Raw genomic sequence first — 15,081 nt, 5'->3', positions numbered from 1 at the left:
CGACAGAAAGAAACCCGACGGTCGCACTAGATTGCGCAGCCACAGCAGCGCGCATGACCTTGACATGCCAGCTTCACAATTCTGAAAGGTAAGATCGTCAGTATCCAAACGTTATAATTACAAAATCCTATGAAAAGACCCTAACCGTTATAAACCAGTAAAAAAAACTAGTTTATTTTGACTGCAGCCAGAAATCCTTGCCAAAGCACTGAGTGTATTAATCCTGTGATAACGTGTCGACAGGCCAGGTGGGCGGAGTCAGGTCACGATGGGCGAGATTCAGCTCACCTGGTCTGCTCGGCTACACAACGAAGTGGCATTCAGCCGTTCCCTTCCGCCTCGTTCTTTGGTTAATTTCTTTTGTAGTTTGGTAAAAAAAAAAAAAAAAAAAAAAAATCCGATTTTCAGCGACAGTTTATGCGGTCTCTCCCCTTCTTTGTCCAAACGCGAGCCGTGGCGGGACAACCCCGAAGCTGAAAACAGTCTCTTAAGCAAATGCCACATTTCTTCCCGTCGGAGGAGGGGAAGAGCTCGTGGTTATTAAAAACTAGTGTCCAGGTGTTTGGGTACAATATTCGTCCTTATATTAAGAGTTAAAGTACAGTTGCAACCCGTTCCTAAGGATGTGTATCTTCAGTTGGAGCTGAGGGAAGTCAAGACAGTCCCGACAGGTGAACAAATGTTAGTTTTTGGTCTTTTCGTGGTGTTTGACAAAAAAACAACAACACACAATGCAAACCTTCACCTACACTACAATGAACACACTCTTAAACATAACCTGACAGTATCCGTCAGTGCAGCAAGTGCGCTCAGTCAGTTGTGTACTCATGGCCAGACCGAAGTGGAAATTATGGTCGTCTCGGTTTGCTCAAACAACCTTTTCTATAGCTATTCTGAGTGCGTCGGTACATTCACACTCGCCAGAATGGTGCACAACGGACTGCAATGATTTTGAAATCACATAAACGTATATTCATTTGGAAATAGACCAAACGCAATATATCAAATGTTGAAACTGAGAAATTGTTTCTGAAAAACACATGCTTATTTAGAATTTGATGGCAGCAACACGTCTCCTGGGACGGGGGGGGGGGGGCAACAAAAGACTGGAAAAGTTGTGTAACACACCAAAAAAAACCAACAAAAAAAACACGGTGGAACATCTCGCAACAAATTAGGTTAATTGACAACAGATCAGTAACGTAATTGAGTCTCTCGGCAGTGAAGATGGTGAGCGGTTCACCACTCTGTGAACGACTGTGCGGGAAAATAATGCAAACAAATTAGGAATAATGTTCCTCGATGTAAAATTGCAGAGAATTTGGGGGTTTCGTTATCTACAGTCAATAAAATAATTAAAAGAGTCAGAGAATCTGGAGAAATCTCTGTATGCAAGGGAAAATGCCCAAAACCAATACTCGATTGGCAGTGCTCTTCGGGCCCTCGGGCGTAAAAGTCCGGGGCGACGAAACGCTTCCAAAAACAATTGTCTGTGAACGCAGTTTTTACAAGCTTCCTCAAATGCTGGTTAAAACTCAACCATGCAAACAGGAAACCATATTAAAAAAAATAAATAATAAAAAACATGCAGAAGTGCCGTTGGATCTGTGACGGTACTGGAATGCATTAGTACACATGGCGTGGCTGCCACTCGGGCAACTTTCTCATGAAATGGAAAATATGACAAAGGAGATCCTGAACTGTTGAGCAGCTGAAATCCTATTTCAGGCAACAACAACAAAAATGGGACAAATTTCACATTCAAAAAGGTCTCCTCAGTTCCCAGACGTTTACAGTGTTGTTAAAAGAAGAGATGATGCAACACGGCGGTAAACACAACCCTGTCCCAACTTTTTTTGAGACGTGTTGCTGGCATCAAATTCAAAATGAGCATGTATTTTTTTTTTTTTAAATAAAACAATACAATTTCTCAGTTTCAACATGTGATATGTTGCCTTTAGTCTATTTGCAATTAAATATGGGCCTACATGATTTGCAAATCATTGCATTCTGCATTCATGTTCGGAGTTCAGGCAATATAAACTACTGAATAAAAAGGTGCAGCACCTGGGGTTTAAAAATACTAACCGTTAATAATAATAATAATAATAATGAATAACTAACATTTGAACGCATCACCTGCCAACATCTGCAGCTTTAATTATTTGACACAGAAATGAACGTGTTTTTCTGCCCTCTGTTTAACACCTACAATAAACACACGTATGTCCAACAGTGGTATGGCGGTACTTTGTGAAAAATAAACTTCTGTGGGGTTCGGAAACAGCCGCCGCTTCCTCAGACCCTCCAGTTTGAAAATAATTTAGGTCGGTGGTCCATTCCTTCTGCTGCACAGTGTCCATTGTTTCATGCCTAGTTTGTGGAGTGCACCATCAAGGCACTCGTAGTATTTTCGTACTTAGTGTGAATGCACTTATGCACTCAAATTGCTAAGTGTAAGTACACTTTTTGGAACACAGCACGGGTTCCTGTGAATAAATCAAAGGGAAACACACGTTCACCTCATTTAAACCTGCAAAACAACTCTTACCAGAGAAAGAAAAAAAACCCTCACACAAAAGGTCCTCAGCTCAGTCTGTGGTTGTGTTAATGATCGTGACGACCACAACACTGCTCAGTGTCCCAGGCGATCCTCCAGGGATCACGTCTCACAGTTAAGAGTCGGGACCTGATGGTTTGTCTTCACAGATGAAGGTGACCGAGCTGCTCAGCAGGTCGTACATGTTCACCTCCACCACCTCCGCCGACAATTGGCCCTCTCGCGCCCCTGACAGAGCTACGAACACCTGCTGGCCTGCTCCCAGCTGACTTTGCTCCTCAGGCAGGACCGACGCAGCCCCTTCCTCTTGGTCCCCGGGTGGATCTGTAGAAATCACCTGATTGGACAGAGAAGACAGACAACATATGTTTGCATTTATTTTAAAAAGTAAAACTGCAGAACAGGTTTCCACTAGAGACCAACATTTTTTTTAATTTTTTTTATAACAGATATACTAGTACTTATTTAAATATGTATAGTAACATGAGCCTTAATCTGGTTAAATAGCCGCAACAACCCAATCATGTTGAGACTAAGTAACTGGTGCTGTATAAAATAAGTTTATTATTATTATTTTACTTGTATCTCTACTTCTTTTTCATTAAGATGCAACATAAATGTTTTTTTTTCTTTTTCTTTTATCTGTTGATGTTTCTGTACTGTATTCCCTCTGGTGTCCAAAGATCTCCCTGGAACAAATATACAGCTGCATGAAGCCAAACTGCTACAAGCATTTCCATTGTATTTAGCGCCGTTATATTTTCACAGCCTTCCCCTGAAAATGAAAAGAAATGAACGAGGATTCAAATCAAATGAAAAAAAAAAAAGACAGAGACTGTATTTTTGGTATGAAATGCTCTCGTACTCTCTTTTTTTCTTATTTCTGGCTTTGGAAATATACCAGATATCTGCTTTTGTGTGTGTGTGTGTGTGTGTGTGTGTGTGTGTATATATAGAAATATATGTAAGGCGAACTATGAAATGACACGTTGTACATGCTAAGATCTTAACATATTAATTTACAGGGCAGTATGTTTGATGAGGCCTCTTATGTACAGGTGTCACCATCCTACTGAGTGAATGAATCACTGGGTCTAATAAACGCACACAATAGTAACCATGTCACATTACATTAAGGAAACATTTTTTTTTTTACCATTAATTATAGTTGTTGCAACTAAAACAAATTTATAGATAAAAGCAAGTAAATAATTCGCTGAATGTTCGACAGATTACTACGGAGTCCCTTAAGGGTCACGAGGGAGGCTGTTTTCAGGACTACTTTTGCGTTCCCTCGCAATATGTTTTCTTCTTCCGTTTGCTCAGGGTTACCTCGCAAAAGTAGTAGTAATACATATATATTGAAATAAATATATATATTTATTTTATTTTTTTTAAGAGTATTTGGCCAGGTGAAAGTTGTTCTCCATACCGTGTAGGAGGTGGAGGCCTGCTCCTCCTCCACGCTCTCCTGCTCGGGCTGGGCCTCCACGTGGCAGGCGAGCAGGTGCTGCTGCAGCTCCGGCTGGGAGGTGCTGACCAGGGAGCAGAGCGGGCAGCCGAACGCCTCGCCGCTGCCCTGGCTGAAGTGCTGACTGCTGATGTGCTCCTGCAGCTCCTCGTTCCCGCCCAGCGCGGCGGGGCAGTACGGACAGCGCGCCGTCGTGGCCTCGGAGCCTGGAGGACGCACGCACACACACACACAAAATATGTTTATACACAAATAAAATTCACACTGGAGAGACTTGGAAATAACATGAAAACAAGCAGCGCCCCATCGTGGTTCAGTCATTTCAAACTCATGCTCTGCAACTAAGCCTCGTTCATGTTCTCTCTCTCTGTGTAAACTTCACAACAACAAACACAAGTTTTAACAACCTCGAAGCTACTTGCGGCCAATGAAAGGGGGAAATGGATGTTAAGGGGTTAATAAATAGCATTCATAACGCATGAACATGTAGCTTCACGCGAGACACACGAAGCCCCACCGTGAAGGATCCGTTTTCGTTGAAGTCATCCCACCATGCTGGAGTGAAATCAGTGAAGAAACTGGGATTCTCGTTTAATCCTCGCATGCATACTTCACTGCCTACATTAGACAGGGGTCGTTCAGGGGTCCCATGTTTGGTGTGGAGCAGTGTTTCCTCGGATGTTGAAGGGGTTTGATGGCAACCGGAGATGCCACTGAACGACACAACTAGAATCCATTTTGGTGGCATCCATGAATCAGATCATTTAAAAACGGAACCACACGAACTCTGAGCAGCGGTCAGCTCTGATTGGCGGTTGAATCTCGCGAGAGTCCTTCAGCTGACTTGCTGCTGTAAACGCACGAGTCACGTTCCGGGTCAGAACAGAAGATCTGACAAACTGCAGGAAAGCGTCCGCCTTCACCCGCAGAAAAGGAAAGAGGAGCCGCGACTTCCCGCAGCTCAAGGAGGGCTCTAAGAGTCTTTAGTTTGTCCAGAATCAGAACAGAAACGCTGGAGGCCCCTCGTGTGTCTGCCTGCAGCTTTGTGCAACAACCAGGCTGCAATAACCGAGAGCACCTGACTGTCATTAATTATTACTGTGCCGACAGATTTGGCTTTGGTAGGTGTCACTCTTGTGAGAAGTTACAGCAGCTGCGTACAACAGAAGACACTTGGAAACAGGAAGTCATTACTTGTTTGATGGCTCAGGAAGTCTGTGGTTAAAATCCAGCCTTTCTGTGATTCTACCTTGTACAATACTGTCAATAATTTGCACTTGCATAGTTTTCTATTCACTGGCGTTGAGTTCATTATTATCACTATTACATGATGGCTCTGTTTGGACTTTTTACCTAAATACATTTACTGTTATTTCCTTTAAAGTTTCCCTGAGGTTTATTCATGATCTATAATGTGTCTCAAAAACCGGACAACACATAATGCAAACGGGCGTTCTAAAGGACGATAGACTCCGACGTTGTTGTATTTGTCCGTGTCCTCAACTATCTGCGGCTGCTCCGGTCATGTAGTCGTGTGGTTTGTCTGTGCTTCATCGTCATGGTTGCTGGCGTGCAGCAGACTCACCTTGGTGCTCGGCAGCTTGGTGTTTGGCCACGCTGGCGGCGCTGGGGAAGAACTTGAAGCAGACGTCACACTGGACCAGAGTCTTCAGCTGCCGGGTGTGGCTAGCAAACACATCGGGGTGGTTGGTCCTGTTGTGGTACCAAAGGCCTGACAGTTGCTATGGCAACAGAAAGAGATGCACACATGAAATATACGGGGAACTACTCGATGTTAACTTTGGGGACTGGAATATATTTAATCTATTGTCTGATTGATTGATTGATTGATTGATTGATTGATTGATTGGTTGTCACAACGAACAGCTCGGCCTGAGAACCACACTGACCACCGAGCTGCAAAACAGAACACTGAACTACGAAGCAGGTTCAACAAACCGAGGACATATTTTCATTATATAGCTTCATGAAGACCAACAAACGTTGATCTGGCAATCACACAAAGGTGGTTATCAACTCGATAAGTCAACCCCAGCTATCTTTGAGCAAACTCTGACCAATCACAAACATGGACACAAAACCATCGTGCCTGACCGTCATGAAGAGCACGAGTACATCTGACTATAATTACATTCTATTAAATGTGCCGATTGGATGTATTCTCACGGTGTGTTTGACAGTTTTTGTTTTATTCTTTCAGCTGCAGTGTCAAACTGACGAGGGAGCGAATAAGGAGTAAAACCATAACTCAAAGTAGGTTTACTGTTAGGTCTTATAAGTACAACCAGTACAAGACTTTAGTGCTTTAATAAAAAAAAATGGTCAGGCAAAGAGGTTTGAGACCATCTCTGAACACCCTGCCCGTGTCTCTTCCAGCACACCGAGCTCCACAGGATCTTCTATAATAAGGTATGCCATTCATGTGTTTTGATTTGTGATCTCGAACTTAACCCGCTCTGCAGCACGAGTTACCGAGAGGATGAATCCTGGTAAGAAGAACCGCCTTTATAGTCCTGAAAAATCTGAGGTTAAACCTGAAATTACCTCGATTAAGCTCAGATCCTGCTTCATAGTTCAGGCCTCTGAACCATCTGTCCTACCTGGTATGACTTGTTGCAGAGTTCACAGCTGAAGGGCTTGGTTCCGGTGTGTGCGCTCTTGTGTTTGTCCAGCAGGGCGGCGCTGGTGAACACTTTGTTACAGGTGGGACACTTGTGGAAGTCCTTCGAGTGGAACTCCTGGATGTGCTGACGATGGTCTTCCAGCGAGGAGAAGCTGAGACAACACTTCTGACAGTCGTGGGGCTCTGACAAGTCTGACACAGAGCGGAGAAAAACACTCAGCAAGAAAAAGTCAGTGAGCTCTTTGGAATAACCTGGTTTCAAAAATGCATTCAGATTTGAATCTAAGTCACAAGTACAGCAATATACAATGTGCTTGAGCTAATAAATGCATGGAAACAAATTAAACATTCCCTCTGTTGGTTTTTATAAGTGGTGAAACCTTCTTTTGACAGCAACAACCTGTGTTTCTATTAGTTCCAGATCAGATCAATTGAGTTTTTCCCCCTCCCATGGACACCTGAGCTCTGCCTGTTCAATGATCTGCACATGTTCAAATCATTGAACAAGATATTAAACGGCTCCAATGATTCCTCTGAGCCGCAGCGTTACTCTGGGCTTCTTTTTCTTGTTTTTTTTTTTTAATTCGTTTCAGCATTCTGTACCTGGGCATCCTCTTCAAGAGAGAGAAACCAAAGGACCAAAATTCAATGTTTTCAGTTTGTGGTCAGATAAATGTCTGAAATTTAGTTTTATAAAAATACAAATATTTGATGGTAGTTCTTCGGTGATTATATTCTAAGCCAAAATTAAACATAAATGCAGATAATTCCAACGGATTCACTTCCTGTTTCTTACCACTGTCTCATCATATTTAATATGGTATTAGGTCATTTATGATTTTATAAATAAAGAAATAAGTTCAACTTTCTGTGTCAGCTTTTCTAATTTCTTTGACAGCTGCGCGACTCGTATTCAACAGGAACATGAAGTCAGCCCAAAAACATGGGAAGCCAGCCGCCGAGTGACTGGGAGTGATATCCTGATGTGTTCTTACTGTGGAAGGTGTGCAGGTGGACGGTGAGTCCGCTGGCCTGGCTGTAGCCTTTTCCACATTCCCGGCAGACATAAGGCCGGTCGCCGGTGTGTGTTCGCACGTGACGAGTCAGCTCTATGGACTGGGCGAAGACGGCCTTACAGTACTGACACACGTACATCTTCCCTAAAAAGACAAACGCACAAAGTCCAATGAAGCCACAAAAGTAGAGGATGGCCCAGATGACAGTCCAGTGTGAGTGATGGGAGGACAAAATCAGCAGCCCTTGTTCTGTGTAGAAAGACATTCCGGTTCGTCTGAAGTTAATATGATTCGTTAGCGGTCTGACACACACACACACACACACACACACACACACACACACAACACTGGTTGGTTGGTGTGTGTGTGTGTGTGTGTGTGTGTGTGTGTGTGTGTGTGTGTGTGTGTGTGTGTGTGTGTGTGTGTGTGTGTGTGCGTGTGTGTGTGTGTGTGTGTTTTACCCTCAGAGTGTTTCTTCTTGGTGTGGTATGCGAGGGCAGCGGCCACGCTGAAGCTCATGTCGCAGTGTTTGCAGTGGTACGGTTTCTCTCCCGTGTGCAGCCGCATGTGATTCTTCAGCGATGAGTTGGCGCCGAATTTGGCGCCACATTCCTCGCAAGCGAACGGCTTCTCTTCAAAGTGCTCGGTCCGTTTGTGGTAAATCATACCTGGAATATGACAAGTTCAGTCTCTCGCCACAATCACGCCTGCACAACTTTCACATTGAAGTTGAAGAGAGACCTGCGAATGAATCGGGAGACACTCGGGGACAGGACGACACTGCAATGCAAATCTAAATCTTTATTTTAACCCTCGTGTTGTCCTCGGGTCAAAATGACCCGCAGCTGTGTTCAACCAAGTTCTATTTTATTTCTATATTTTTATATTTTTTGGGGATCATTGGTGATCACTCTTTAAAGAAACCCTCACAGCCTCCTTGTCACCAATGATCCCAAAAAATATGAAAATAAAATAGAACTTGGTTGAACACAGCTGTGGGTCATTTTGACCCAAAGACAACAGGAGGGTTAAAAACTTATCATAAATTATTATTTTTTTTAAATCAGACTTTGTACTTTGACAGCCGAAGCTGAGCTGTGGGCCGGTGAGTTTCTACCAGTTCACACGTGGAGCACGTCTTGGAGCAAACTCATGTCCAACAAATGTAAAGGATCTCTTGAGGTCTTTACTGAAACTGGCCAGTGTCTGAATCATCTGGGGAACATGCAGCAGTCACTGCTGCCACAGAATCTGATTAAGGAGGATAAATTAGCAATAACTAGTTGATCTGGTGTCATTTTCTCTCATCACAATTTTAAAGCTAGGTATTGTATTATAAATGTTGTATAACAAACTACAAACTTTAATTCAGAGAAACCGGGAAAGTGAGCAAATTATCTTGAGGATGACTTGTTTTATGTTTCCTATGAAAAGAATGGAAAAAAAAATTTTAAATATCATTTCTATGTATTTTTTCAATGATGTAGTAGTGAAGAGTCAACACATCAGATTGTGATCTTAACACAACCAAACATGTAGTTAGCGTGTTTTGCCTTTGCAGCACATAGACACGGTTTCGCCACTCATCCAGCAGCTTTTTCCAGCTGTTGTCCAACTGACTGGTTTAACTTTATCCTGAAGACCAAGAAAAAGGAACCAGTTACCAAATTAAAATGTTGTATTTTGATATGGACTATTGGACGAATGCACATGAATTTTACATGTTTTTTTTTTTGTTATTTATTATTACGATTATTATCGTTTGTATCGTTTTTTATTTTTTATTTGTTTACTTCCTCACTTTTTTGAATTGTTTGACTGGCTGCTCACAGGCAAACTCATATCTTTATGCACAAGATATGAGTTTGTTCACGTCAGATTTGAGTTTGCGTATGTTGAAATTCTTAACACGACACCTTGCAATGTCGAGATGTCAGCTGGTCCTCACCTGATGGGTGGGCGAAGGTGCGCCCGCAGAGGTCACAGGCCACCTTCTTCTTGACCCGCGTGGTGCTGCGGTGAGCCTCAGCCCGGTGGCGCTGCAGAGCCCTCTGATTGGCCAGTTTCTCGGGGCACTGTGGGCACTGCTGCGCGCACTCCTGGGACATGGAGCAGCGCTTGGTGTGGGCCAGCATTCGACACTTGTAATCGAACGTCTTCTTACACCAGCGACAGGAGTAAGGCTTGGAGTGGGAGGAAGGGGAAGAGGAGGGGGGCGGTGAGGGAGAGTCTGTGGTATCATTTGTGTCTTTCTCGTCCTCTTCGGTCTCTTCCTTACTGTTTTCATCTTCGGCTTCTTCCTTCGGCTTTTCTTCGCTCGTGGTGTGATTCTGCTGTTCTGAGTCAGATGTAACGGACGGAGAAAAGGTTAAAAGACCCCGACGGACATGTTTTAAGATGTACAGTTTGTGTCTGATACGATTTTATCACAAAAAAAAAAAAAAAAAAATCTTTCAAATCAGTCTTTCTTTCTCATTAAACAGTCCATGAGTTCAATAAATATGCAGATATATTTCATTTTTAAAGTTTAACTGCTGGACTCACGATGCCTCCTACTTCACTATAAAGTCTATTCTCAGTGTTTGTGCAGTGGAGGTTTCAAGTTTCCACGTTAAAATCGCGTAATCTGAAATGGACCACGACCGGCTTCCAAACTATTTGTGATGTCACAAATCCCGCCAAGTAGCACTGCCCCCTTTAAATGTCATGACAACAGCCCTTCCAGTTTTAATCTTGGCACATCTTTTACTGTGCACAGTGAAGCTCAAACGTTCAACTGCGGGAAACAAAAGAAAAACGGGTCTGAGTGAAGGGACACTTTAAAAATGAGCAGATCGACGATGTCCTGATCGCGCCATCAAAAGGTCCTCGTCTTTACCTCCTGTTTGTTTTCCGTCAGGCTGCTCTGCGTTCTTCTCCACCTCCTCCAGCAGAGAGAGCAGTGCTGCGGGGAAAGAGGAGGAATCTTTCTGCTGGACGGCCCGGAGCAGCTTGAGAAGCGCTGCCTCGCTGAGCCGCCCCTCCTTCACTCTGTTCAACAGCTTCTCCATCACTGCGCTGGGATCTGCCTCCTCACAGCACTCACACACAACCTGGCAGGAGCACAAATGTGTTGCAAGTTCTCAAATAGCAGTAGAAGGCATGACTGACAACTGCAGAGAGAGACATGACGGGCATGTCTGTACTCCTACTTTTACACGAATATGTAACATTAATGCGCCAGTAAGACACCTACATGCTCTCTGTTAATTTGTCGGTCATGCGTTAAACTATTGTAAATGAAACGTAATTATTCCCACGGAGATTTTCTAATTAAAAGGCCTCCCATATCTCAAGGACTGTCTCATCCTCGAAGGCTTTCAATTTGAAATATCTGCAGAAACGGGCCTTTATTTGTTTGAAATGCCAGTCTGTATTTGGAGACTTTACAGTATACAGACATGAGGGCTGGGCAACTGCAGTAGAGTCTCAGTTATCCAATTCTTGTACCTCTAGTACTGTTGGGCAGGCGAGGGTGTAGGACACACACATGCCAGTTCTATCTCACAGCATGGTGTCACAGCATTATTCTTTTCATGCTCTCCAGTGACATTTACAGTATGAAGCGCTTAAAAGGTCCGTTTTTTGTGTGTTTTTTTTTTTTAAATACAGGGCTATGTGGGATTTTTATAAACTGTTCACTTTTTTCCAGATATTCTTATTTCACACCCATCACCCCTTACTCTCAATAACTTGGTTTACTGCTTCTCCTTTCCTTACAACGTGATTCCTCCTTCTTCATATTTCTACGAATTACTCTTTGTAGCACCGAGAACGACCATGCTGCCGCTCGATTTTGATTTCGAAATGATCACTTCAAACTGGAACTGAGTGGGTGCAGTTGTTCTGAACGAAAATGGAGATGGAGAACTGTGCAGATTACAGCAGAAAGGCGCTCAGCTGCGAGGAAGTGCAGCGAGGTGTAAAAAAAAAAAAAAAGGCTGATGATCACTTGTAAAAATGTGTTGACGGTATTTTAAGATGTACGGTTTTAACTGTAGCTCTACAATCTTTTGAGGACTGAGGCGTGCTGCTCCACCTGTCTTTCCTGCTCATCCAGGCTGCTCTGTGCTGCCTGGACGAGCAGCTCCACGACGGATGACGCGTTGGTGAGGAGCTCCACAAGCTGGGAGGAATGTTTCAGGAGACCAGCAGCAGGCCCGCTGGGTTCCTCCTCTGCTGGCGCGTTGTTTTCTTCCACGGCACGCTCGGAGGATTTGGCTTCTTCAGTCCCTGTGTACACAAATGGGAGTCCGGTTGGTGGTGACTTGGATTTTTTTTTTTTTTATTCGGGGGTCAATTCTGCCTGCTGAAGTGTTAATTCAGATTATTTATGCTTTGAACACGTTTCTAGACTCTCCAGAACGGGCTGTTGAAATGGGAACCAGCTGAAACTGACCTGAGGTGTCAGAGGGCTCCACACAGGCTCTTTTACATGCCGGTTCCTCTGTGTCGTCTCTGTCGCCCTCACACTCGTCCTCCTTCTGCTCAGCCCTGACCTCCATCATGTCCGAAGTGCAGTCGTCCTCGCCATACGAGGCTGAACCTTCGGGATTTTCCCCCTTGGCTTTGTTGATCATGGTGAGGTTTGGGGTTTGTGTAGAACGGACAGGTGCCGGGGACTGCTGGTTCACCAGGCTGGTGAGGACGTTTTTAAAGCCGACAGCCACGTCGAACATCTGCAGGCTGTCTGCGGCGGCCACGATGCGGCTGACGTTGTGTTTGCCCAGAGGCAGCTTGCCGGTGTAGACCATGTCCAGTAGGCAGCCAAACTCTTGCGAGGAAACCACGGCCGTGTCGATGGAGATGGTGTCGGAGCCATCGAGGAGAGACCTAACAGACACAAGATTATTTGATTTATTTTCGAGTCTCCATTTAAAAAAACAAAACAAAAAAAACCTCACCGTCCCACTACATCAGCCATCTTTCTTTTCCTTGCTCACTTGTTCTGACAGTGCTTTGATTAATATGAATGTGCTGAATGAGTAAGACACACAGTAAAGACCGGGCGACCGGCTTCAGAGATGTCTGGTTGTTCTAGCGGCAAACAGTTATTTCCAGATGAACTTCCAAGACATGATCTTGAATTGGAAGAAAATCTTACAGACAAATTCAAAGATAAAGCAAACTAGTCACTAGTCCACCTTCGCTAAGGTTTTTCCAGTACTGTCAATGTGTATGTTTTAACTGTCTTTAATATTGAACATTTATGTCAGCTGCTTAAATGGAAAGTTTAGTTTGGAAACAGTTAAATGCACATGAAGGGGAAATGCTGTGTCATTGTGATGCAACTCGCCCCTGATCATCTGTGAACTGAGACTGCAGCTGAGATCGAAGCCCCCCCCCAACAACAACAACAACAACAACAACAAAACCTAGAACCTGAAGATTGAAAGATTATTTATTTGATCAAACTTTCTCCAAGGTTAAGAGTGATATTTCAAACTCGACTCGTGTCTACCAACCGGTTTGGATTGATCTTATATGACATGCTGGATACAAATCCCGGACCACCGCATCGTATAATCATCAATCAATCGGCAGCAAATGACGGGACGCTACCTGAAGAGCATGCTGGAGGCGGCCAGCACCACTTTGTGTGCAGGGTGTCGGCTGTCTCCCACCAGGATGGTGCAGTCGCAGAAGTGGTCCTCCTTCCTCAGGGCCCACAGCTGCTGCATCAGCTGGCTGCTGTAGTTTGGGAGCTCCATCATCTTGTTTCGTGGTCTGGAGGCAGAGCCGGAGAGAAAAACAAACAAACAACATCGTGGCTTTTAATTTATGATCAGGAATCAGCAGCAGACGGAATATCTGGATTTCTTAGTGAAATAACAACAGACACGATGAAGAGGAGCGGCGCTTTTTTTCTTTTAGAAAGTTCAGTTTTTTGGGGGGATCGTTTTCGGATAAATAGCACCACTTCTGACCTCCTTATTCTACTTCTCATCACGAGAAGTGCTGAACTTTACTTTGTGTGACGTACACACTTTTGGAAATGTGTTTTAATTCATCTTTTGAATCACAAAAATACCCCCCCCCCTCATTTCCCCTCCTCCCGGAAGTCTTTTTGAGTTGTGTGTCTGTAGAAAAGCCTTCCCGGCTTATTTCACATTTGAACGGAGCTCCTGCGTCTCTCCGACGTTACGACACAAGCGGTCTGCGGGTCACAGCAGCTTCACAGGTTGACGTTTAGGTTGATGTTGTTGCATGTTTTTTTTTAAGTCTTCAGCCTCGCTTAACCGGCTCGAGCTAGCGCTAGCTTTGAGATGCTAACGTAATCTTAATGAAACTGTTCATGTCAGTGCCGGTGAAACGATGCGGGATACGGGAGCCGCTCACAAGCGCCTATTAAAGCCGCGACGGCAATCCGACATGCAAGCCTCCAATCAGAGGAAGTCTTTACCTTGAATAATTCAAACGATCCGTCTCTTTATTTAAACTTCTTTGCTGAACAACTCTGGCGTGTGCAATAAAGCTTAGCCGTTTTGAAAATGGCGACAAGGGCGGTCCGGCAAATAAATACGACCGCTTCCGGTTTCGTTACTTCTGCTAAAAAACAACAACAACAACAACTGCATTACACGGCTTCTAGTACCTCAACGTAAATGAGAAACAACATGTGGATTGTTAAATGAATCGTTTTAGCGTCGTAGTTTAATTACCGAGCTTTTGTAAAGCGTGCTTTGTCGTCTGCTAAAAATTAGTGCTTCGATTCTTCCGCACGTGTTGTTGAACGTTGTGTTTGTTTTCTCGCAACGAATTGAGAGAATCTGTTAGAAAAAAAAACACACAAAAAACCCAAAAAATGTTTTCACTCCTATGATTTAACAATGTAATTTTGTTTTAATGTACCACGTAGTCAAATTACTGTTTGGATTCGACCCAAATATGTTGTAATTCAGTCCTTCTCTTTTCTCTTCTCATCACACGTCTGTTTATTATTATTATTTTTTTTTTTATAGGTCTCTAAATGACCTGATCTCTGTCAGGCCTATGTCAGCATATGTCCCAATGCTGCTCTAAGATGTTCACCTCGAGCACAGAATCGGACTTTAAAATGTGATTAATCACTATTCATCACAGCTAGTTGTTTTATGTCGACAGGAGGACACCAGACTGCATAAACAGAAGTGTGTTGTGTAAAGTTCAGCTGGGCACATGCAGTGTTTTACATCCGCCATGCCTTTTAATAAAACTTCCATTTTCTCCAGGTTCAACTTGTACCCCACTGTCACCACATCAGACAAACACATTTGGTCAAACCAGATTTTTTTTTATTTTCCTGAAAATGCAAACTAAGAGTGGTTAGTGGGAAGAACATTATGAAACTCTTCCTCGGTGTTGTCAGTGT

General features: G+C 43.7%; 1 protein-coding gene across 1 annotated transcript; it reads right to left on the bottom strand.

The window, feature by feature from the left end:
• Positions 1–2,086: 2,086 nt before the first annotated feature.
• zbtb40 (zinc finger and BTB domain containing 40) lies at positions 2,087–14,201 on the bottom strand. Its single transcript, XM_069703254.1, has 12 exons — positions 14,134–14,201; positions 13,293–13,457; positions 12,130–12,563; positions 11,770–11,963; positions 10,570–10,783; positions 9,640–10,029; positions 8,153–8,359; positions 7,671–7,835; positions 6,653–6,867; positions 5,617–5,773; positions 3,993–4,237; positions 2,087–2,897 (listed from the first exon to the last, which is right to left on the bottom strand). Exons 2-12 carry the CDS (start codon positions 13,442–13,444, stop codon positions 2,676–2,678), a joined length of 2,595 nt encoding a protein of 864 aa, XP_069559355.1. The 5' UTR covers positions 13,445–13,457; positions 14,134–14,201; the 3' UTR covers positions 2,087–2,675.
• Positions 14,202–15,081: the final 880 nt, after the last annotated feature.

The sequence above is a fragment of the Brachyistius frenatus genome, unplaced genomic scaffold, assembly GCF_029030835.1.
Source record: "Brachyistius frenatus isolate BFR_SWC_R1_liver_20210118 unplaced genomic scaffold, ASM2903083v1 Contig_45, whole genome shotgun sequence".
Lineage (NCBI taxonomy): Eukaryota > Metazoa > Chordata > Actinopteri > Embiotocidae > Brachyistius > Brachyistius frenatus.
This window is presented reverse-complemented; position numbering and strand designations above follow the sequence as displayed.